Source organism: Pongo pygmaeus, chromosome 8, assembly GCF_028885625.2.
Source record: "Pongo pygmaeus isolate AG05252 chromosome 8, NHGRI_mPonPyg2-v2.0_pri, whole genome shotgun sequence".
Classification (NCBI taxonomy): domain Eukaryota; kingdom Metazoa; phylum Chordata; class Mammalia; order Primates; family Hominidae; genus Pongo; species Pongo pygmaeus.
Genome location: NC_072381.2, coordinates 108,986,085 through 109,010,769, shown reverse-complemented (window position 1 = coordinate 109,010,769; position 24,685 = coordinate 108,986,085). Strand labels below are relative to the sequence as shown.

Below are 24,685 nucleotides of genomic sequence, written 5' to 3'. Positions count from 1 at the left end.
GAAGACAGAGACCCTAAATAATCTGTCTGGCAGAGCTGGGATTTGAACCTAGGCAGCTACACACACACACACAGACACACACACACACACACACGCATGCACGCACCATGGGAGCCAAGCAAACCTTCTGGCCATACCATGTCAGAGTCTGGACTGTACTGTCCAATAAAGTAGTCAGTAGCCACGGTGGCTCTTTAAATCTAAGTCTTAATTAAACAAAATGAAAAATTCAGTGTTTGAGTCATACTGGTCACAATTCAGTGTTTGAGTGCTCAGCGCCACTGTGGCCAGTGGTACCATACTGGACAGGACAGATAGAGACTATTTCCATTACCCCGGAGAATTCTACTGGACAGCTCCTGTGAGGGCACCACTGTTGGGGACAGAATTGGAACATTCAGTGCCATTGGGGGTCAAAATCAGAGTGGGCTTTCTGGAGGAGGTGCCCCCTCCTTAGGCCTTGAAAGTTGTGAAACACTAGACAGGGCAGGAGGGGGCCTGTGGTGGTCGCAGCACAGCCAACCGAGTCTGCAGCCTTGCCTCCCGTTGCAAGCTGTGTGACACCAGGCAAGTGACTTAAGCTGACTGAGGTGCATCTGTAAAATGGGGCTAATGCAGCTGCCTCTGTTGGGCTGGGCACATCTGGGTGCTTGGTGCTTGTGGGTTTGTCACATGGTGTCCAGGAAAGTCTGGGAGGCTCAGGTTCCTTCACTGTAAGAGGCGATCACCCGGACCTCCCAGGGCCATGCAGGTGGGCTAGGTGTGTGGGAGGAGTGTGGGGCCCTCCGAGTCCCCTTTGCCACAGAGGCCAAGGCAGAAACAAGCACAGCCTGGCCTTGGGTGGGCTCCTTGGCCTCCATGGGAAATAGGGAGCTCCTTGGCCCAAGCTCCCAGTCTCAGGTCGAAACTAGGCCAGGGCTGGGGAGTGAGGGGCCATCAGCCAAGGATCGACCCAAGAGGTCTGTGCTCTGCAGTGGGGCCCTGGTATCTGCCCCTGTGTCTCACACACACACACACACACACACACACACACACACACACGCGACACAGAGACCAGGCACACGTCTGCAGATGGGGCCGATGTAACTTGAGGGGCAAAGCAGTCCTCTGGCTCCCCCAAAACAAGTCCTCACCCCACCACCTGAACAGGGAAAACCAGAAGGAGCTAGAAATGTGATCCTCAGGCACACAGCTGGTGCCGCTGCCTTCAGGGAAAATCTCTCTTTAGGAATATTGCTGCTGGGTTGTTCTCAGCAACTTCCTTCTAAAATCTGAGCCGCTTCCTTTGGGGCTCAGTCCAGCCCCAGCTGCCTGTCCTGCTCCCCCAAGACATGCAGCCTTCTTGCCCTCCGCACCCAGCATGCGCGCACGCACACACACACACAGGCTTACATCTGTTCCTGCCCCTGCACCGTTGCTCACACCATCCCTTCCACCCCAAATCTCCTTCCTGCTTCTGCTCTTTTTAAATAGTCTTCATCTTTCAAGGGCTAGCTCTAGTGCCCCGTATTCCACATAGCCCTCCCTGACCACCCCAGACCACTCTGATCTCCCTGTCCTGGAAATTTGTATACAATATTTCCTTTGACCAAGCTTTGGTGCACCTGATCACAAGGGAACTTGTATGTTGTCTTTTTGTGGGTGTTTGCCATCTCTTTCCAGCTAGATGGACAAAAAAATAAAAAAGAGGGCAGGACAGTGTGTCTTCTGCCACTCTCTTACTTCATACACAAGACTGGGTCTACAATAGCCCTTCAGTCAAGATGTAGATGGATGGTGGATGAGTGATGGATGGATGGATGGTGGAGGATGGTAAATGGATGATGGGTGGATGATGGATGGATGATGGATGGATGATGGATGGATGGTGGATGGATGGCTGGATGATAGGTGGATGGATGATGGATGGATGATGGATGGGTGGATGATGGTGGATGGATGATGGATGGATGGATGATGGTGGATGGATGATGGATGGCTGGATGATAGATGGATGGATGATTGATGGATAGATGGATAGATGGCTGGATGGTAGATGGATGGATGGTGGATGGATGATAGGTGGCTGGATGATAGATGGATGGATGGTGGATGGATGATGGATGGGTGGATGGTGGATGGATGATGGATGGATGGTAGATAGATGATGGATGGCTGGATGATAGATGGATGGATGGTGGTTGGATGATGGATGGTGGATGATGGATGGATGGATGGATGGATGGATGGATGGATGGATGGATGGATGATAGATGGATGGATGGATGGATGGATGATGGATGGATGGTGGATGGGTGATAGATGGCTGGATGATAGACAGATGGATGGTGGTTGGATGATGGATGGTGGATGATAGATGGATGGATGGATGGATGATGGATGGATGGTGGATGGGTGATAGATGGCTGGATGATAGATAGATGGATGGTGGTTGGATGATGGATGGTGGATGATAGATGGATGGATGGATGGATGATGGATGGATGGTGGATGGATGATAGATGGCTGGATGATAGATGGATGGTGGTTGGATGATGGCTGGCTGGATGATAGATGGATGGATGGATGGATGATGGATGGATAGATGGTAAATGGATGGTGGATGGCTGGATGATAGATGGATGGATGGTGGATGGATGATGGATGGATAGATGGTAAGGTAAATGGATGATGGATGGATGGTGGATGGATGGATGATAGATGGACAGATGGTAAATGGATGATGGATGGATGGTGGATGGTGGATGGATAGATGGATAGATGGTAAATGGATGATGGATGGATGGATGGATGGTGGATGGATGGCTGGATGGTAGATGGATAGATGGTAAATGGATGATGGATTGATGGATGATGGATGGATGATGGATGGATGGCTGGATGGTAGATGGATAGATGGTAAATGGATGATGGATGGATGGATGGATGGATAGTGGATGGATGATGGATGGATGGTGGATGGCTGGATGGTGGATGGATAGACGGATAGATGGTAAATGGATGATGGATGGATGGATGGATAGTGGATGGATGATGGATGGATGGTGGATGGATAGATGGATAGATGGTAAATGGATGATGGATGGATGGATGGTGGGTGGATGGATGAATGGATGGATGATGGATGGATGGTGGATGGATGGTGGATGATGGATGGATGGTGGATGGATGGATGGATGGATGATGGATGGATGGTGGATGGATGGATGGATGGATGATGGATGGATGGTGGATGGATAGATGGATAGATGGTAAATGGATGATGGATGGATGGATGGTGGGTGGATGGATGAATGGATGGATGATGGATGGATGGTGGATGGATGGTGGATGATGGATGGATGGTGGATGGATGGATGGATGGATGGATGGTGGATGGATGGATGATGGATGGCTGGATGGAAGACAGATAGATGGTAAATGGATGATGGATGGATGGATGGATGGATGGATGGATGGATGGTGGATGGATGGATGATGGATGGCTGGATGGTAGACGGACAGATGGTAAATGGATGATAGATGGATGGATGGATGGATGGATAGTGGATGGATGATGGATGGATGGTGGATGGCTGGATGGTGGATGGATAGATGGATAGATGGTAAATGGATGATGGATGGATGGATGGATGGTGGATGGATGGATGATGGATGGCTGGATGGTAGATGGATAGATGGTAAATGAATGATGGATGGATGGATAGTGGATGGATGATGGATGGATGGTGGATGGATGGATGAATGGGTGGATGAATGGATAGATGATGGATGGATGGTGGATGGATGGTGGATGATGGATGGATGGTGGATGGATGGATGGTGGATGGATGGATGGTGGATGGATGATGGATGGATGGTGGATGGATGGTGGATGATGGATGGATGGTGGATGGATGGATGGATGGATGGTGGATGGATGGATGATGGATGGCTGGATGGTAGACGGATAGATGGTAAATGGATGATAGATGGATGGATGGATGGATGGATGGATACTGGATGGATGATGGATGGATGGTGGATGGATGGATGAATGGGTGGATGAATGGATGGATGATGGATGGGTGGTGGATGGATGGTGGATGATGGATGGATGGTGGATGGATGGATGGTGGATGGATGATGGATGGATGGTGGATGGATGGTGGATGATGGATGGATGGTGGATGGATGGATGGATGGATGGTGGATGGATGGATGGTGGATGGAGGGATGATGGATGGCTGGATGGTAGATGGATAGATGGTAAATGGATGATGGATGGATGGATGGATGGATGGATGGATGGATAGTGGATGGATGATGGATGGATGATGGATGGCTGGATGATGGCTGGATAGATGGATAGATGGTAAATGGATGATGGATGGATGATGGATGGATGATGGGTGGCTGGATGGTGGATGGATGGATGGATAGATGGTAAATGGATGATGGATGGATGGATGGATGGATGGATGGATGGATGGTGGATGGATGGATGATGGATGGACTTGGAGAGAGGCAGGGAAGGTCTTTAAATATAGAATATCCTCCTTGACCTTCTCCTCAGGGACTTCATTGTTGAACCCCATCACGCCATTTTGTCACTCTCCCTCCCATGGTTCCCTAGGTCTGGCCTGTAGCCCCTGGAAGTCCAGGGAACCCCCATAGCCAAGAGCAGTCTGGCATGTACACAGGGAGCAGGATCTCAGGTGGCCTGAGGAGGAGCTCCCAGCACTCCATGGCAGTGGGCTGAACTGGCAATCCCCTGCCCCATTTCGCCCTCTAGGAAATCAGCTGTGTATTTCTGCCGTCCTCCCCACTTCCCCTAACCCTGCCTCCTCCCACTCCCATGGACTGCTGCTCAGTGTCACCATCTAGGTGGGACTCCTTGGAATGCACATGATGGGAACCCAGGCCTGTCTGTCGTCATGGTCCTGCGTCAGTGCCCTGAATGACAGAGCCAGGGTCTCACTCAGGCCATACTGAGAAGGTGGGCAGTCAGCACCTCCTGTATTCCGGCCACCATCCACACTCCTAGTCTAGCCCCCTGTGAACCCAGGCTGTTGGGCTACGGGCCCTTTCCATGGGCCAGATGCCATTTAAGAGCTTTGCACATTATCCCATGTAATCCCCACAACACCTCTGTAAGAAAGCAACTATTTTAACCCCCTTTTACAACCAACAGTACAGAGAGGTGAAGTCACTTGTTTATATCACAAAGCACTAGGTGGCTGAACCGGGGTTCTAACCCACCTGCCCTTTTAGCTCCCTGCTCTGAGGCCTGGACATGCTAAAGCTTGTCCTGCGGCTGAAGACACACTTAGGGCCTTTGCCCAGAATAGTGGAACAAGTCAGAGGAGACAGACAGACAGTGCTCTGTTCTTTTGCTGTGGACAGGGCAGCAGCAGAGACCCTCTGGGATGTTCAGGAGACAAGCAAAATGCCTGGGGGGGGGTGGTTCTGGGGTCTATGATGGCCATAGCATCTGGCCTCTCTGGGACGCAGCCTGGGGAGCCCCGAGACCCCTTCTCTCTGCAGGAATTCAGCTTTTTCACCCAGGGCAGGAATTCCGGCCCCTCTGGACAAGCCACATGGTCACAATGGGGTCCATTCTCAGAACCCTGGAAAACACTGGCCCTGCGGAGAAAGGACGGATTCTTGTTAAACACAAGGGCCCTCAGTGCCACGATTTAGATCAGGGAGCAAATGGGGGCAGAGAATGGCCTGCAGGCCCCTCTGTCTGTCTTGCCTGGAGGTTGCTGCCTCTGGAGACCATTCCGTGCAAAGGCTCTCAAAAGCCAGAACAAAAACCCAGCTAGGGGCTAAGGGGTGGAAAAAAAACCCCAACTCTCCAGACCTCAGTGACCCAAAGCCCCTTCGCCCAGCCCTTCGCTCAGACCTTCCTCACTTGGTTTCTGGAAGAACGTGCTCCATCTCACTATGGAGGTTTCACAGATAATTTGAATTCTCACAATAGCCCTGTGAGGACACTCAGAGTAGCCTCCCGTTAGGACTGGGGAATCCGAGGGCTCCTGCCACAGCAGGAAATTTCACACTGCAGCTCGATACACAGACAGACATCTGATGCAGGTGCCACAAAACAGCCTTGCCAGGGGCGACTCGCTGATCATTTCTAGTCTGTTCTTCTTAAAATGCTCATTGGGGCCACTAAATTGTTTCTGAAACTCACTAATGGGTCACTGCCTGTCATTTGAAAAGCACTAGTTTGAAGTGGCTTGTCCAGGGTCACCAGCCCCTGAGGGGGCAGAGCTGGGCCCAGAACCCGGGTCTGTGGACATTCAGCACTGGACTTTGACAGCCCCTCTCCTGCCCCCAACCCCCAGCTGTCAACCTCTCCTCTTAACAAAAATTTTCCCCCAGCCAGGATCTGACCACATCACTCCCCAATTCTGCAAACTTCTAGATTTCACAGCCAGACATCAAAGCCCTGCCCAGCCTGGCCTTTCCTGGACTGTCCACCCACTACCCCCACTGCCCAGTCCGCAACTGTTTGGAGCTGCTTGTTCCTGCTTGTAGAGCTTTCCCGCTCCATCCCTCTGTGGATCCAAACCCCCTTGTCCTTTAAGGCCTCCTCCTCTAGGAAGCTACCTGGGATGTTCTGTAGCCCCCAGGACCTCTCTTTTCTCTGTACTGAGTGTACCCTCCTGTAATTCTCAGCGTGGATTGTCTGAGAATTTTGGCTTTCTCGTTGGACTTATGTCACATATATCTCTTCTGCCTGCCTGCACAGGCCTTAATGAGATTGCCTACAGCGAGAGCTTAAAAAGTGCTTTTAAGTTGATAACAGCAGTCAAAATCATTGTGTACCTCAGAAGCCCCACGTCACTCCCCTGGCCGAGGTTGCATCTTCTCCAGCCCTCATATTCTAGATAGTGCCCATGTCCCCATTGACTGCTGGGCTCTGAAGGTCACCCCCAAGTCAGCTGTCTGGCAGCCCAGCCGGCCCCTTGAGCAGTTCCCAGTGGCTGTAGGCCCCGCAGACAGGCATCCTGGGCCCAGCAGCCAATGTCAGCCAGCAGACAGAAGGGTGAGAACATCAGGCTGGAAGTCCATGTGTGTGTCCTTCTCTGCCAAGGCACTTGCCAATGGGAGGGAGAGTGGTGAGGGGTGTGGCGGGCAGTGGAGGGTACAACCCTGCAGCATTCAGCAGAACTCCACCTGGCAGGTACTCAGCACCCTTCCACAGAGCTGGCCCAGCCAGACCCAGCTCCCTTTCCTCTCTCTCCCCTGCCTCAGTGGTTCTTCCTGGCTTCACCTCTCACTCTGAGAACCCTGAACGGCAGGATGGCAATCTCCATTCCCCAGCGAGGGCCTGCTGCCCGCTGCTGGTGTAACCTCTCCTTGTGGCCCAATCCCTAGTGGGCCTCAGCGTGGCCCCTTGGGAACATTGTGGGTCAGGACTGTCCGTTTAGCTTCAGGAGCCTGGGCCAGCCACTGAAGCCTCAGACCTCAATCTCCTCATCCATGAAATGGGTGAGCACCTGCTCTGCCTGCTTCAGAACACCAAAGAATAAATCCTGGGAGTTTTCAAGGGGAAGGCAGAGTGTGGGGAGCCATGTGTCAAAACAGGAGGACAACACATGTGAATTGTTCAGTGCCTTTCCTGCCCCCACCAGCCTCTCCCTGTGCAGTCTCCAACATCAGCCACTTCACTAGAGCATCCGGGGAAGGAGCACAGCGTGTCTGGCCAAGATAAAATGAAAGGAAAAAAGAAAAACCCTTTAGGGTCTGCGTTAGCATGAAAATGCAAGCCCTTTACATCTCTTGGTTTTGGGGCTCTGAGAGTTGGCCACTCCTTGGGAGGTTAAATGTGTCCTAATAGATGGGTCCAGAGGCATGTGTCCATTCCTGTAGGTCGGGGATGAACACACTTCCTGGTGCTCAGCGCTAGACAGAGACCAGTGGTTGTTCTGGCATTTGTGAAAGCCCAAAACTGTGAAAGTGGGGCTGGAATCACCCCTGCCTGGCACTGTCTGCCAGCATCGTGGTGAGGTCCTTAAGGAGAAGCTCCTTTTGTTTCAGGGGGTTCTGCAGGACCCAGGTTTAAACAGGTCTTTGCCACCTGTGTAGCAACTGAGATGGGTCAGATGGGCCCAGGTATGAAAGAATAATGACAAAGACAATTTATAGCAGTTTCTGTGCCGGCCACTGTGCGAAGCCCTTTCTATACACTGTACATTGCATCTTCCCCAAACCCCAGGGGTTTGGTGCTATTATTGTCCTCATTCTACAGATAGAGAAGTAGAGGCTCAAGAGGCCAAGAAAGTAGATCAAGGGCACCCCCCTGCCCCTGCTGCAAGCAGCGGGGATTTGAACCGGAGGCCTCTGTCTCCAGAACCTGCTCATCCAGACACAGATTGCATCATCCTACGGGGAGGGGCCAAGAGATGAACCTTATCACCTGGGGATGGGGCGGGGTGGGAGTGGAGGCCCCGGGAGTCCTTGTTTAGATGGGGAGGGATGGGTGCTGGTTGGAGGAACTCCACCCCCCTTTCCCAGCCAGGCCAAACCTGTGGACCACAGGCGATCACCCATCCCAGTTTGTCCAGTTTGAGCCCTGAAAGTCCCATGTCCCTGTTTTCCTGGGACTGTGGGTCACTGTACCTGTGGTTTGAGTCACCCATGGACCAGCTGCAGAGAATGAATGGCTGAGTGGTCTGATGGGAGCTGTTTCAGGACACAGCTTGGGAGGCCTTTTCAATTACATTAGCCCCTGGCAATGCTAGCGGGAGATCTAGCCCCGCCCTTCCTCCCCTCGCCTTCTTCCTGTGGCTCCCTGGCTGATAGTGATTCAGCAGCAAGTCGGAAGCAGGCTAGACTGTGACCTACCAGGAGTGGAGTCACCGGCAGGGTGGGGGCTGTCAGCACCAGCTCAGGGCAAGGCTTGGAGCAAGGAGGGAGTGTGGATGGGAGAAGGGGACTGATGGGAAGGGGAGGGGTTCTTGAGTTGTTAGGGAACTGAGCCCCAGCAGAGGGCCCTGCTGTCCTGCCAGACTGGGACTGGTTGTAGGGCAGTGGGAGGTGGTCATGGCGTGAAGGGGGATCCCTGCCTTTGCCTCTTGCCCTCGTATGTGAGGGATGGGAGAGTCCCAGCCACTGGATACCTAAACTGCTTATCACCCTATTCAGCAGCTAAAAATATGAAATGGCTTTGCTAAAGGATGCCCAACTGGAAACTTCCAGAAGGTCTCCTATTAGGGCAGCGCCTGCTCGGGCAGGAGGCCAGACACCCTGAAGGATTCAGGGTTCCTCTTCGTTCCCACCATTCAGTCACAGCCTGGTGACCCCCACTGCCAAGACCTCAGCCTCCACCCCATTAACCCCATGTGCTGATCAGGCCCTCTGGGCTCTGCCTTCTACTTCCTGCACCCACTACTCCAGGAAGGGGTGGTGACTGGGCATTTGTCTTGAGCCTCAGAGCAAGGCCTGGATTTTCTGGTCCCCAGTCCTGGCCTCACCCACTCACTACGGCCTTGAGGAAGTTGTCTGGCTTCTCTAAGCTTTGGTCTTCTCACCTGCAAGAGGAGAGCCCACACCCCCTGCAGGGAGGGACCCAGAAGTCCTCGGTGGGGAGGACTCTGAACTCTGGCTGAAAGACAGGCAGGCCAAGAGATATTTTCTAGAGGCTCCTTTGGCACTACAAGCACATTGTTCTTACTGAGCATAAATGTTTCTTAGGGGTGGCTGGGGGCCTGATGGAGATTATGCAACACTGGAGCAGCCTCAGAATCCCCAGGGGAGTTTATTGGAGATGCAGACCATGCAGTAGGTTGGGGTGGGGCCCTGCATCTGAATTTTAACCACTTTCTAGATGATTCCGTTGAATAGCAGGCTGAGAATCACCAACCAGGGCCTGGCACAAAGGAGGCCCTCAAAGCATGTGAGTTTTGTTTCTTTCCTGCTCTTTTTTTTTTTTTTTTTTTTTTTTTTTGAGACAGAGCCTCACTTGTCACTCAGGCTGGAGTGCAGTGGCACCACCACAGCCCACTGCAGCCTTGACCTCCTGGGCTTCAAGCAATCCTCCCACCTCAGCCTCCCTTGTGGCTGGGAGTACAAGTGCTTGCTACCATGCCTAGCTAATTTATTTTTGGTAGAGATAGGGGGTCTCACTATGTTGCCTAGGCTGGTCTCAAACTCCCTGTCTCATAGGAACAGCCTGGGTAGCCTGAACCTGCTCAGAGCTGGAGAAGGTAGCCACCCCTATGAGGCAGCCACCCCTGCCTGGGCTACTGGCAGCCAGGGGGATGGTCAGTGGGCCATCGGTCCTGGGCTTCTCCTGCCAGGACCAGCAGGAAAATTGTGGGACAGCAGAGGGCAGCTCCTCAGTGCCCTCACTCCCTGCCCTTCCCCAGTAGCCCTCAGTGAAAAGGCCTGAAAAGCTAATTTCCTCCTTGGGAGTGGAAAGTCTTCTGGGCAGGACACAGCTACGATCTAATACTCTCCTCCTCCTCTCTGGAATTCTCTGCACAGTTGAGCTTTTGGGGGGCACAGCTAGGACTCAGTCTCTGCCCAGTCTCCCTTCTGCAAGGGGGGCAAGCATGCCTTTGTTAAGGCCTTCCCTGGACTGACTGGTGGGAGCCAGGGGAGGGGCAAATGGAAGCTCTCCCACCTTTCTGTAGTTCCTTTCCAAGGCAACAGTTTCCCAGATTCTCCTCCACACCATCCACGCTGCAGTGTTTATTCCTTCCAGTGGGCTTATAAACCATAGTCCTTCCCCAGATTGGGCAACCTTGGGCAATGGCTGAACCTCTGTTTCCTAATCTATAAAATGGATTAGGATGATAGGACCTTCCTCTTAGTGTGGATGAGAGGATTGAAGGAGACATAGAATACCAAGGGGGTTCTCAAACAAGATGGGGAAGGAAGGGGAGAGAGTCAGAAATGCAGATTCCTGGACCTTGCCCCCAGCATTCTAATTAAGTGGGTTCTAAGTTTTGGGAAAGTCGATGCCTAGGAGAGGGGGAGCTCCGCACTCCTGGCTGTGCAGGCAAATCACCTTGGAGATTAATAAATACTCCAGTGTTGGAGGGCACCCCTAGACCCCCTGGATCGGAATCTTGGGGAGCCTCCATGAGGATGACTCTGCTCCTTTCCCTGGGAGCCTGCTGCCTCTTCCTCCAAGAGAACCCCCTTCCACCGCATCCCCCCAACCCCCCCACCCCCGCCTTTCCAGTGGCAGACTAGCGGGCTAGTTTGCTTCGACCAAAGATGGGCAGCAACTGGCATTTTCTTTGGCCCCTGGGGAAAATGGAAGGCATTTCCTTCGGACTCCGGAGAGAGCCCCAGCCAGCCCCTCCGCTGTTCCCTGAGCACTGAACAGAACTTTCAGCCTTTAGGGGCATGTGAGGCTCAGGTTAAGGGAGCCAGCTCACCTTTCCCAGTCCCCTGAGGATTGGTGAATGGAGGGGGGTGGGAGGAGTGGGGAGATAAGGAAGGCAGGAGCAAGGGCAGGATTTGGGAAATCTGCCCATCTTTGAGTCTGGACTCTTTGCTGGAGGGCAGGGCAGGTAAACGGAGGCTGGGAGGGTTCAGTGCCTAAAGTCACAGCAGTTACTTTCTCTGACAGCATTTGAACCCACTTCCTCAGAAGCTCCACTTCCGTTCCTACGGTTCCTGGCCTCCCAGTTAACCTTGCAGTATCCTTTGTCCCCCCCGCTCTCCGCTCCTCATCCCGACTCCCCAGCTGTAGCCTTTGAGAAGGACCTTATCCATGGCCTCTGCCATTCTCGGGGCGTGCAGTGAGAGGAAGCAGCCACAGTGGCCCGCAGCGGGTCTCGGGTCTAGGACAGGGGCAGACTTTAATCAAAGGGTCACACAAACCTGTGATTACCTGGCGGGTGGTGTTGAGGAAGACACGTTGAGGAGGTGACATTTCAGTAGTGACTTACGGGCTGAGTGGGCTGGGTTCACCTCCCAGTTCTTTGCATCACTAGGGCAAGCCATGCAAAGAATTGGGACGTGAACCGCTCCGGTGGCGGGGAGAGCGGGCTCCCAGCGCTGGGTAGGGCCCGGGTTCCGGCGAGCGCCATCCCGGAGCGTCAGTTTCCCAGTTTGGGAAGTGAGGAGAACCTGCCTCGCCCTCCCCCGCCAAGGCTTAGGGAAGGTGAGCCCCAGTTAGCGGGGCGGGCTGGGGCGGGGAGGGGCGGGCTAGGGCGGGGAGGGGCGGGGCGGGCGAATCGCGCCCGGGGGCCGGGCTGGCAGGGGGCCCGCGGGCGGGCAGGCGCGGCGCGCAGTGCGTGCGACTGCGGAGCGCGCGGCTAGCCGGCCGTGGGCATCACATGAGCAGCGGCACTGGGGACCGACCGCAGCCAGCCCGAGGGCGCCCCTGCAGCTGCAGCCCCGCGCTCGCGCCCGGCCCTAACCATGTCTATCTGTTGTTGCTTCTTTTTCAGGGACTATGGCAGTTCCAAGAGGAAATCAGGTAAGGGAGCCTCCGGGCGTTTTCCCTTCAGCCTTCCTTCCCGCTTCGTGCACGCGCCCCTCCGATCCTGCAGAGGACTTCTTGGGGGCGGGGAGGGGGGGTTGTCCTTGCACGCCAGCCCACGGGTCCTGCCAGGCCAGGGGTACTCGTTTCACTTGCTCTCCTCAGTCCATGGCCCCTGAGACCTTTGATCTTAGAACCCTGGTTCGCCTCCCACCGACTCGCTCGGGCTCCCGCTACCTCGCTGTCCCCAGTGGGTGTGGGGGTGGGTGCATGGGGAGTGCGTGGGTGGCTCGTGACGGGGCTAAGCCCCCGCACCGTGGGCAGCCGGGTCCTTCACCCCCGGGCTGCGGCGGCCACTGCTGCGCAGTGCTAAGACTTCTCCGGTCCCTCTCGCGGTGCAGCGGTGATAGAAGGGTTAATAGAGACGCGGGGCTTTCCTGCGAGAAGGTGAAATTGAGATCCGGGACTGAAAAGGGGTCGTCCTTGAGTGACTTGAGTTTTTAGCGCCTGCACCACGGACCTTCTTCCCTCCCCCAACTCTGAGCGTGTCCTTGCTGCGGAGGTGGGGGCTCTGCGTTTTGGCAGCTGAGACGCACTTGGGAGGGGGCCGACCCGACTCCCCCAACCCCCTCCCCGCCCCCCGCTTTGGCCTGACAGGTGCCAGGGCCCGCCCAGAGTTTGGAAGGGGCTGGAGGCAGGAAGAGAGGCGGGCCAGCCCTCGGAGCTGTGGGCTGAGGGTAGAGCAGGATTCTCTCTGGAAGGGGGAGGCTGGGCTCCCCAAATGGCAAACGCCTGGATGTGGGCGGGCTGTAGTTAACTGGGGGAGAGTGGTCCCTAGGAGTTAGGGCTGTGTGTGTGCTGAAGTGGGGGCGGGGACAGACTGCTGCAGCGATCTGTGCTAACACGTGGACTGGCCATATTGACAGGGTGGCTGTACCTGGGCAGTCATCCCGGGGTCTGGCCCTTGGAGATGTAGGAGGTAACACGTGGCTCCTGTGAATGGCTCCTGTGCCCAAGTGCCTTGGCCTGTGGATAGGTTGAGGGGAGTGCCCCTGTGTGGTGGATGGATGTAGAGTGGGGTAGATGTAATTGTATGATATGTATGTTTCTGTGTGTACAAGTGCTTGCTCACGTGCCTATTGGGACAGGGAAAGTTGTGTCCTGGTTTATGTGTTGGGGGCGTGTGTGGCTGTGGGGTTCTGTGCACATGTGTGAGTCATGATAGCTGTGTGCTGTGAGGGTATGTTTACTTGTTTGGGTGCATAGGCTGGGTGTGTGTGTGTGGTTGAGATATAACTGGTTATGGGTTGGAGTCTGTGCTTGTGTGTATTTCTGTACCAGTTTGGGACGTGTCTAGCTGTGGGATGAGGTATGTGTGCACTTGCCTATCACCTGGGTCTGGGGTGTCTCAGGCAGGCACGCCCACTGGTGCAGAAGGCCATTTCCTCCTGTGAACTGCGGGGTGAGCCTGGGGAAGAGCATTCCTCCACTGTCACTCCAGGCAGGCCTCAGGTGGGAGAATGGAAGGTGGGGCAAAATGGGGGTTGTGTTCTGTCACCGCCCCCACAGGAAGCTTGCCCTGGGCCTCAGAGGTATAGTGTCCTGGTTGAACCTGGGCTCAAATTCTGGCTCTGTGTGACCTTAGGCAAGTTCCATAACTTCTCTGTGCCTCAGTTTCCTCATTTTCTTTAAAACAAAGATGCTAATGTTATCTGCCTTACACATAAAGGATTAAGTATGTTAATGTGGAATAGTCCTGGCACCAAATAACTACTATACAAGTATCAGTTCTCAGCAGCAGCAGCAGCAGCAGCACTTTCTGAAGGCCTGGGACCTCGTCCTGCCTCCATTGCCACTTTTCTCCCTATGTGACCTTGGGCAAATTTCTTCTCTATGCTGGGCTTCAGTTTCCCCCATAAAGGCAAGAGCTGGAACAAATAACCTCTCAGGTCCCCCGCGACAATCTCTGGGGCTCAGCTTCTATGCTGCTTCCTAAGCAATGCAGGGCCACACCCAGGCTGCCTCCCCCAGGGAAAGCCAACCCCCAGTTTCTCTGCCTTCCACTCTCAGGCCAGGAAAAGGATGAATGGAGAAATTTAATTTACATTGGTGTGCTTATGATAATGGCCACTTAGTGTCATGGTTGAAAATGCCAGCTCTGAAGCCAAACAGCAGGAGTTGAGAGTCTGGCTTCTCTCCTCTGTGACCTTGGATAGATTTCTTAGCCTCTCTGTGCCCATTACCTCTTCTGTACATTTGGGATAATAGTCATACCCACTTTGTGATGGTTTATTATGTGTCAACTTGGCTGGGCCACAGTGCCCAGATATTTGGTCAAGCATTATTCTAGATGTTTCTGCAAAGGTGTTTTCTAGGTGAGATTCATATTTAAATAAATCAGTGGAATTTGAGTAAAGCAGATTACTCTCCATAATGCAGGCTAGCCTCATCCAGTTGGTTGAAGGCCTCTTAATAGAACAAAGACTGACACACACACCCGCCTTCAGCAAGGAGGAGTTCTGCCAGCAGCCGCCTTTGGACTCAGCTGCAGCTCTTCCCTTAGTCTCGCCTGCCGGCCTCCCCCATCACATTTTGGACTCTCAAACCTCCACAATCACATAAGCCAGTTCCTAAAATAAATCTTCCTCTGTCTTCAAGCTCTCTATGCACCTCCCGTTGGTTCTGCTTCTCTGAAGAACACTGACTAATACACACCTCATATGGTTATAACGAAGATTAGATAAATTAATATATGTAAGCATGTTTAGAACACTGCCTGCCACCTAGAAAGCGCCCCTGGAAGTGCTAGATGCTGTTATTGAATGAGCATCTACTATGTGCTAGGACATTTCCTCATTTGCTGATCAGAGCCACAGTACATGATGGGTGCTGGGATTCCCATTTTGCAAATGAGAAGCTGAGGCTCCGATGGGGTGACTGCCCACACACAGTCCTTGGCAAACTGAGGATTGGAGTCCATGTTTAGGGCTCTGTTCTGCTCTGTAATGAAACTCACGAAGCTTCCCAGGGTCACTCCAGCCAGGGACGTTTTTGCAAAGGAAATGGATGCCATTCTGGGGTTCACTGTAAATCTCTTACTGAGCATAGAGCTTAGACTTGAGACAAGGCTTAGGGATGGTGGAGTCAACAGAAGAAGAAAGTTCTCAGGAACTTTCTGGAGGAAGCAAGGCTGGTGACCTTGAAAACTGAAGGACAGTTTGGCCTCAAATTTATCTGCATCTTTCTTCCCTCCATTGAACCTGCTCCTTCCAGCATCTTCCCCGTCTCAGGAACTAGCACCATCCACCCCACGGCTCAAGGCCAACATCTAGAAGTCACTCGTTTTTTGTTTTTTGTTTTTTTGAGACAGATTCTCCTGTGTTGCCCAGGCTGGAGTGCAGTGGCATGACCTTAGCTCACTGCAACCTCCGCCTCCTGGGTTCAAGTGGTTCTCCTGCCTCAGCCTCCTGAGTAGCTGGGATTACAGGCACCTGCCACCACACATGGCTAATTTTTGCAGTTTTAGTAGAGACAAGGTTTCACCATGTTGGCCAGGTTGGTCTCGAACTCCTGAACTCAAGTGATCCACCCATCTCAGCCTCCCAAAGTGCTGGGATGACAGGCGTGACTACCGTGCCTGGCTGAGAAGTCATTCTTGACTCTTCTCTTTCTTTTACCTGCCAACTCGAGCTGCAGAACCACCTGTCTCCCCACCTCCACCATCACATGCGTTAGAAGCCCCCTTCATCTCTCCAGGAAGACCCCACCTTCCTACCTGGTCTCACTGCTTCTCTATTAGATCTCTATCTGACATTCTCCGCACCACAGCTAGAGTGAGCTCTTAAAAAATATTGATCAGCCAGGTGCAGTGGCTCACCCCTGTAATCTCAACACTTTGGGAGGCCAAGGCAAGAAGATCACTTGAGCCTAGGAGTTCGAGACCAGCCTGGGCAACAAAGCAAGATCCTCTTTCTACCAAAAAAATAAAAATAAAAAATTAGCCGGATGTGGTGGTGCATGCCTGTAGTCCCAGCTACTCAAGTGGCTGAGGTGGGAGGATCACTTGAACCCAGAAGTTTGAGGTTGCAGTGAGGCATAATTGTGCCACTGCACTACAGCCTGGGCAGCAGAGAGAGACCCTATCTCTAAATAAATAAATAGGAAGGAAGGAGGGAGGGAGGGAAGAAGGGAAAGAAAGAAAGAAAATAACATACTTTCCTGCTTAAATTCCCCCAGGGACTCCATCCCACCCAGAACTAATTCCCCACCCTGGCTCACAGAGCTTGTGTGACTTGGCCCCTGGCTGCCTTCCTGACCTGGGCTTTACCCCTCTCGTCCCCACCCATCACACTCTGCTCAGCCACACCAGTCACCTTCTGCTCCTTAAACGCATCAAGTACATTCTTCTACGTGGCCTTTGTACTTGCTCTTCCCTCTTGCCTGTAAGGTTCTTCCCTGATCTTTCACATGGCTGACTCCTTAAGATTTCTGCTTAAAACTGTCACCTTCTCAGCGAAGCTGCCTGATCCTGCACTGGCCAGCCACCCCCGGAGATTACTCTTCTTCCCTCCTCATCACTTCCCACACTCTAGTGATCCTGTGTGTTTGCTTGCTTCTTCTCTGTCTCCCACCACCTCGAGAGCAAAGACCTTGGCTGCAGGGCTTGCACCAGCACCAGGGTCCACTGGTACTTTTTGAATGTGTGGATGGATGGAAGAAAGCACGCATGAATGAGTGAACTTTCTGCAGGGTCAGGAAAGAAAGGTCATTGTGGCTTCAAATTGGGGATCATTGCCTGGAAAGAGGAGACATTTTTCTGGTTTGGGAAGAAAGCGGGAGGCTTTGGTAATCCAGAGAGAGCACATGCACAAAGGTAGAGGGGTAGGACTAAGTGTGGCTTGTTTGGAGACTGACCTAACTGAGCATCAACTATGCCAAGCACTGTGCAAGGTGTTGAGGCTATAGAAACATGCCTTTCTACCGTAGAGAAGTTTGCAGTCTGCTACGGGTGATGAGCTATATAGGAGAATGTACTATTAGATGGAGGGAAGTGAGGGAGCAACATGGTTACCTGAGGAAGAGCAGTCCAGGCCAAGGGCACAGCAAGTGCAAAGGCCCTGGGGTGACGGCGTGTGCTGGCTGCTCATGACGCAGTAGGGAGGCCTGTGGCTGGGATGAAGGATAGTGGAGGGTAAAGTGGAAGGAGGTGAGAGCAGAGATGTAGCTGGCAGTGGGGAGGGAGTAGGGTGAAGCAGCACCACGTAGGGCCTTGCAGGACATTCTAAGGATTTTGACTTTCATCGAGTGAGATAAAGATTCACTGAAGGGTTCTAAGTAGAGGCAGAGACATGATCTGGCTTCAATCATAGAATGATGGGGATTGACTAGGCAGGATGGGTTATGATGTACAAGGTCGCAGGGGGTGGCTAGCCAGGTGAGACAGGATGGGGGCTCTGGCAGCAGTGGAGGGGGCAAGGCACTGCAGGTGTTGGACAGACTCTGATGATTGGATGTGGGCCTCGAGGGAAAGTTTGTGTGGAAGCTGGGAAGCACCTGCATCTGGTTGCCTGGGGTCCCACCCTCAGGCGGACAACTTGCCAGTCATGTGACCTTGGGCAAATCCCTTCGCCTCTGAGAACAGGTTATCTCACCTGTTCTGTTGTATCAGCCAGGGTTCAACTAAAGGAACAGAACAAGTGGGAGGTATATATTAAGCGATGTAGTGTAAGGAACTAGCTTACACAATTGTGGGGGCTGGCTAGGTAAGTCTGAAATCCTATGGCAGGCCATGAAAGGGGGCAGGCTGGACCCCTGGGCCCAGGCTGGAGCTGCTGTCCACAGATGAAATGTCTTCAGGGAAACCTCCACTCTGCTGAAGGCCTTTCAGCTACTGACTCAGGCCCACCCAGAGTGTTTTAGATAATTTCCCTTACTTAAAGTCATCCGGTCATGGTCTTTAATAACTGTAAAAATACATTCCCGACCATGCGCAGTGGCTCATGCCTGTAATCCCAGCACTTTGGGAGGCCGAGGCGGGTGGATCACCTGAGGTCAGGAGTTTGAGACCAGCCTGGCCAACGTGGCAAAACCCCGTCTCTACTAAAAATACAAAAAATTAGCTGGGCGTGGTGGCGGGTGCCTGTAATCCCAGCTACTGGGGAGGCTGAGGCAGGGAGAATCTTGAACCCAGGAGGCGGAGGTTGCAGTGAGCTGAGATCACGCCATTGCACTCCAGCCTGGGCAACAGAGCGAGGCTCCCTCTCAAAAAAAAAAAAAAATTCCCCAGCAACACCTAAATTAATGTGTGATTGCATAACTGGGGACGGTAGCATAGCCAGGTTGATGTGTACCACTTGACCATCATACCTGTCCAATGGGGTTGTTATAGTAGCAGCGACCTGGCCTGCCCCAAAGTGCACAGGGTTCAAGGAGGTGATGCCCTTTGAGGGGTTTTGTGCCGTTCCTGGCAGTAGGAAGGGCCTGTTGTTGTTAGCTGTTGTTGCTTCCCCAAGGTGGGCACTGCTCCAGGAGCCCCAGTGGGGCTGGAGCAGACTCCCCAGAGCAAGGGGTTCTCTTGAGACCGGCAAACACCTCATGCCTCTCACCCAGTTCTCTAAAAAGCTGCATTTCGCCAGGGCGCCTAGCCGGGAAGTTCTGAGGTGCGCCACTAGGGGGCACAGGTGGCCACGGAGCCTCGGGATTGTCAGGGCCCTGGGGCTGTGGTCAGGAGAGCCTGATGGTTCATCCAACCCAGGAGTCCTGTGGAAGCTCCAGCTCGTTTACATGCAGATGAGGTTGCTCAAGAGTGTTGTTGCAAGCTTGTTCTCTTAGGCAAGTGTTGATGTTCCTCATGAAATCCTGTTTACTTTATTCTTCTCCTTGGAAAAGTAGTGAGCTCAGCCCCACTTCTATCTCAGTGATCATAAAACTGTATTATTGGCTGAGTTCATGAGATCAGCATTAATGTAGTTTCACTGCAGAGAAGCAATGTTGCCTGGGGTTGAGAGTTTAGGTTTTGGCAACAGGCAGACAGGGTTTGAACCCCAGCTCTGCCATTTGTTATTGCCGTTTTCATTATTGATAGATTAAGAAAGAAGGGGAGAAGTTGGTCTTTGAGTTGAGACATTTATTTCCATTCTGTGAGACCCGGGAGGAGATGACAGGGCGTAGACTCAGCCATTGCTGAATATTCCGTTGAGTTAAAAACGCGGACTCTGGAGCCAGAATGCCTAGTTTCATGTCCCGGCTCTGCCCGCTGTGTGATCTTGGTCAAGTCCTTCTCTGTGCCTCATTTCTTCACCTGTAAAATGGGGATAATCAGGTTTTTTTCATTGAGTTGAGGATTGAATGAAAGTTCCTGAAGTGATAACTCCAGCACCGTGCCTGGCCCAGAGGAAGCACTAAGGGTGAAGCAGCTTTTACTATGAAGAGGAGGCAGCACCGGAGGGGTTCATCTCAAACAGGAGAGAGCGCTGGTTTCGGCTTTTGCCCTTTCTCAGGAGTGACTCCTCAATCAGACAGGGGGAAGGTGGGGCGTGCACTATCTCATCATTGCCAGGAGCCTCCCTGCAGCAACCAGGGTAGGTGGTCTTGTCCCATTTTATAGACCAGGAAAGGGAAGTTAAGGAACTTGCTTGCCCCAGCTCAACCAGACACAGGATTCTCTCTTTTTTTTGAGACAGAGTTTCGCTGTTTGCCTGGGCTGGAGTGCAGTGGCACAATCTCAGCTCACTGCAACCTCCACCTCCTGGGTTCAAGTGATTCTCCTGCCTCAGCCTCCCGAGTAGATGGAATTATAAGCGTCCGCCACCATGCCCAGCTAATTTTTTGTATTTTTAGTAGAGATTGGATTTCACCATGTTGGCTAGGCTGGTCTCGAACTCCTGACCCCAGGTGATCCACCTACCTTGGCCTCCCAAAGTGCTGGGATTACAGGCATGAACCACCATCACCGGCCTTTTTTTTGTTTTGTTTTTGTTTTTGTTTTTTTTTGAGACAGGGCCCCAGGCTCTGTCGTTCAGACTGGAGTGTGGTGGCACAACCACAGCTCACTGCGGACTTGACCTCCTGGCTTCAAGCAATCCTCTTACCTCACCCTTCTGAGTAGTTGGGACTACAGACATGCACCACCACGTCCCGTTAGTTTTTGTAGAGACAGGGTCTCGCTATGTTGCCCAGGGTGGTCTTGAACTCCTAGGATCAAGTGACTATCCTGCCTCGGCCTCCCAAAGTGCTAGGATTACAGGTGTGAACCACAGCACACAGACTAATTTTCCTTTTTATGAGTTTGGTTTTTATTTATTTATTTTAGTTTGGTTTTTAATAAAGTGAATTTGCTTAGAGCAAGACCCGCCCATAAGTTCTGGCCACTATTAAGGGTGAGTCTATGGCCGGGCGTGGTGGCTCGCGCCTGTAATCCCAGCACTTTGGAAGGCCAAGGCGGTCGGATCACCTGAAGTCAGGAGTTCAAGTCCAACATGGTGAAACCTTGTCTCTACTAAAAATACAAGAAATTAGCCGGATGTGGTGGCATGCACCTGTAATCCCAGCTACTCAGGAGGCTGAGGCAGGAGAATCACTTGAACCCAGGAGGCAGAGGTTGCAGTGAGCCAGGATGGTGCCACTGCACTCCAGCCTGGGTGACAGAGCGAGATTCTGTCTGAAAAAAAAAAGAGTTAGTCTACCTGAAAAAGTTCCTCTATTCTCCTCCTTTTATAGAGGAAGCTTTTAAGAGAGGGATGGCCACTTGCCCAGGGTATGGGGTGGGCAGAACCTGGTCTTCTGCTGGTCAGCACTCCCACCAAGCCCTGGAACCAGGTGGAGGTGTGAGGAGGGCTGCCCTGAAGCAGGGGAAGCCAGTCTGTGAGGTCTCTGGTACCTCCCTTCCCCACAAGGTAAATACCTCAGCAGGGCACTAGCAGAGCTGGGCTCTCTGGCCCTTCCTGGGCCTGCCCTGCCCAACCAGCAGCAGAGGCAGATGGAGGGAAACGAGGCAGTGGCAGCAGGCCTCCTCCCTCCAGAGCGCAGGCTTTGTGAGGCTTTCACTTCTCTTAATAGTTTGTTGGCTCCTGGCCCCACATAGTGCACAGCTCAACTGAGAAGGTGGGACCTTTTCAGGGATTCATTAATACTAGGCAGGATGGCTTGGGATCTGCAAGGTGGAAGTGGGGGCAGCTGGCCATTGTGGGAGAGGCTGGAGATGGCCCCGAAGGACAGAGGAGATTGTGATGGGCTGAAGGGTGTGGGTGGGGCACCCCGCAGGAGGGACAGCCAGGCATGAGTAAGGATGTGGAGCTGGAATGAGTTTTTGCTTTTTTGTTGTTGTGGGTTTTTCTGGTGTTAATTTTTAACATGGGGTCTTACTCAATGGCCCAGGCTGGAGTGCATTGGCGATCAGGGCTCACTGCGGCCTTAAATTCCTGGGCTCAAGCGGTCTTCCCACCTCATCCTCCCAAGTAGGTGGAACCACTGGTGTGCCACCATGCCTGGCTTATTTATTTATGTAGGAGACAGAGTCTTGCGCTGTCACCCAGGCTAGAGTACAGTAGCACAATCTCGATTTACTGCAACCTCTGCTTCTCAGTTCTCGTGCCTCAGCCTCCCAAGTAGCTAGGACTACAGGTGCCCGCCACCATGCCTGGCTAATTTTTTTGTATTTTAGTAGAGATGGGGTTTCTCCGTGTTGCCCAGGGTGGTCTTGAACTCCTGAGCTCAGGCAATCCACCCGCCTCAGCCTCCCAGAATGCTAGGATTACAGGTGTGAGCCACCATTTCTAGCCTTTATATTTTATTACTGATTTGTTTATTTATTTGGTAGAAACAGGGTCTCACTTTGTTGTCCAGGCTGGTGTCGAATTCCAGGCCTCAGGTGATCCTCCTGTCTCAGCCTCCTAAAGTGTTGGGATTACAGACGTGAGCCACCACACCTGGCCTGGCATGAGCTTGAAAAGTCTGAGGGAAGGAGAGGTGCCCATCATCCCAGCACGAGCGAGGGTAGGGCAGGAGATGAGTCTGGAAAGGAAGTCATGGAGAGTGTATCATAAGCAAGACCTTTTAAAGCAATTTCCGAGGCTTTCTTGTCCTCCTGAGCTACCCATCCTCAGTGAGAAAGGCCCAGGCTACTTAGAGAACATGGCAAAGACCTTCCTGCCGCCCTCCAATGGCCCATTTCAAAAGTAAGCGTGTCTTTTGAAGGCGTCGGCTTCTGGCACATCTTACCCAGGCTCGTGGTTTGTTTTGTTTTGTTTTTTTTTGAGACGGAGTCTCGCTCTGTTGCCCAGGCTGGAGTGCAATGGCATGATCTCGGCTCACTGCAACCTCTGCCTCCCAGGTTCAAGCAATTCTCCTGCCTCCGCCTCCTGAATAGCTGGGATTACAGATGCATACCACCACGCCTGGCTAATTTTTTGTATTTTTAGTACAGATGGGGTTTCACCATGTTGGCCAAGCTGGTCTCGAACTCCTGACCTTGTGATCCACCCTCTTCGGCCTCTCAAAGTGCTGCAATTACAGGCATGAGCCACCGCAGCCAGCCTCCGGGCTCGTGTTTTTAAACAGTTTTTATTTCATGGCTCTGGGTCCTCAGCCTGATTTTACCCTTGGAGTTCAAAGCCATCTAATTGGAAATGAAAGGAGCCTGATTGATTTGGCAACTCTGCGGCCAGCCCACGTGGTGGTGATGCGATGGAGAAAGTGAGTGCTGCTCATGTGTGTGTCTGCGCCACGCTCCCTGGCCTGAGGTGGCTGAGCCCCACTGCCCGATTGGCCTGGACACACAGAGCGAGGCCGAGTGGGAAGGGGGCAGGGGCGTGGCAAGTGCTCCCCGGATCCTGGAATCCCCAGAAGGAGGGAGCTAGTTGGAAGCCTCAATTCCCTCAGCCCTGCTTGCACAGCTGCCTCTGCTCCCTCACTCCTATCACCCAGTTTCTCCTGCTAGAAAAATAGGAAGTTGGTCCAAAAGGGAACTGCATGGGCAAAAGTGAACTGCAGACTCTTGAGTCTGCTCATTGAAATACAGATTCCCAGGGCCTGCCCAGACCTACTGAATCAGCGTATCTGGAGCGACGCCCAGGTATCTGCATTTTTTCATTTTCTTAAGAGACAGGGTTTCACCATATTGCCCAGGCTGGTCTCGAACTCCCAAGCTCCTCAAGTGGTCCACCCACCTCGGCCTCCCAAAGTGCTGGATTATAGATATGAGCCACCACATCTGGCCGATCTGCATTGTGTGTGTGTGTGTGTGTGTGTGTAATGGAGTCTCACTCTGTCACCCAGGCTGGAGTACGGTAGTGCGATCTTGGCTCATTGCAACCTCTGCCTCTTGGGTTCAAGTGATTCTCCTGCCTCAGCCTCTTGAGTAGCTGGGACTACAGGTGCCCTCCACAACACCTGGCTAATTTTTGTATTTTTAGTAGAGACAGGGTTACACCATGCTGGCCAGGCAGATCCTCCTGCCTTGGCCTCCCAGAGTGCTGGGATTATAGGCGTGAGCCACCGTACCCAGCCAATCTGCATTTTTGACAGGCTTCCTAGGGCTTCTGAAATCAAGCCAGGGTTGCGTCTTGGATGGGTCATCCATGTGGGTTGATGGCCATGTTCAGGGTAGACAGGCAGCAAGATGGCAGAGGGATTGGCATCCCCAAGATGGATGGTGCCTGGATGATGCCTGGATGGGACTGCTCCTTGAAGAACAGTTGTCTCCTGAGATGGGAGGGTGGGCTACGGGGGCAGGAATGGAGGACAGGACTCCAAGTCTCTTACCCCTGAAACACAGCCCAGCATTTGCAGCCTTGGAGAACAGCTATCTGAGGGGCCTACCCAGCCCTGACCTGATGAGAGACACCGTCTGCCTTTCATTTCCAGAAGGTTTTGTTCCTGGGGGAAGGAAATACCCAAATTGTGGTCCAGCAAAGAAATGTTTCCCACCGTGGCCCACGGCCAGAAAGTCACTGGTTCCTCACTTCAGCGTTTGGTTTATAGACACGTGACAGAAGAGGCAATCTTTCCAGTGATGACGAAGCCGGCAGAAAAACAAAGATGTGGGGGAAATGTGCATTACTTATTGTTTTAGCACCTTTTTCTAATCTAAAGTTACTTTGTTTAGAAACAGAAAAGTGGTGTGTGTAACTTAGTCGGCATGTGGCTTTTTTAGAATTGGTCTATTTCGAAATGTGAAGGAAAAAAATATCTTTTTCCTGAGTTTCCGTAAAACTTAGAAGTTTACAGGAAAAACATGCTTCTATTCTCCCTGAC

The 24,685-nt window shown here is 52.7% G+C and overlaps 1 protein-coding gene across 4 annotated transcripts in view; it reads left to right on the top strand.

The window, feature by feature from the left end:
- SH3PXD2A (SH3 and PX domains 2A) overlaps positions 1–24,685 on the top strand; it is a 258,939-nt gene that overhangs the window by 149,451 nt on the left and 84,803 nt on the right. For 3 of the 4 annotated variants that reach the window (XM_054436530.2, XM_054436528.2, XM_054436529.2), the window contains exon 6: positions 12,402–12,430. In XM_054436530.2, the coding sequence (XP_054292505.1) occupies positions 12,402–12,430 (29 nt within the window). Of the gene's footprint in view, positions 1–12,285; positions 12,431–24,685 lie in introns of those variants that run through there. The other variant, XM_054436531.2, reaches the window with a different exon arrangement.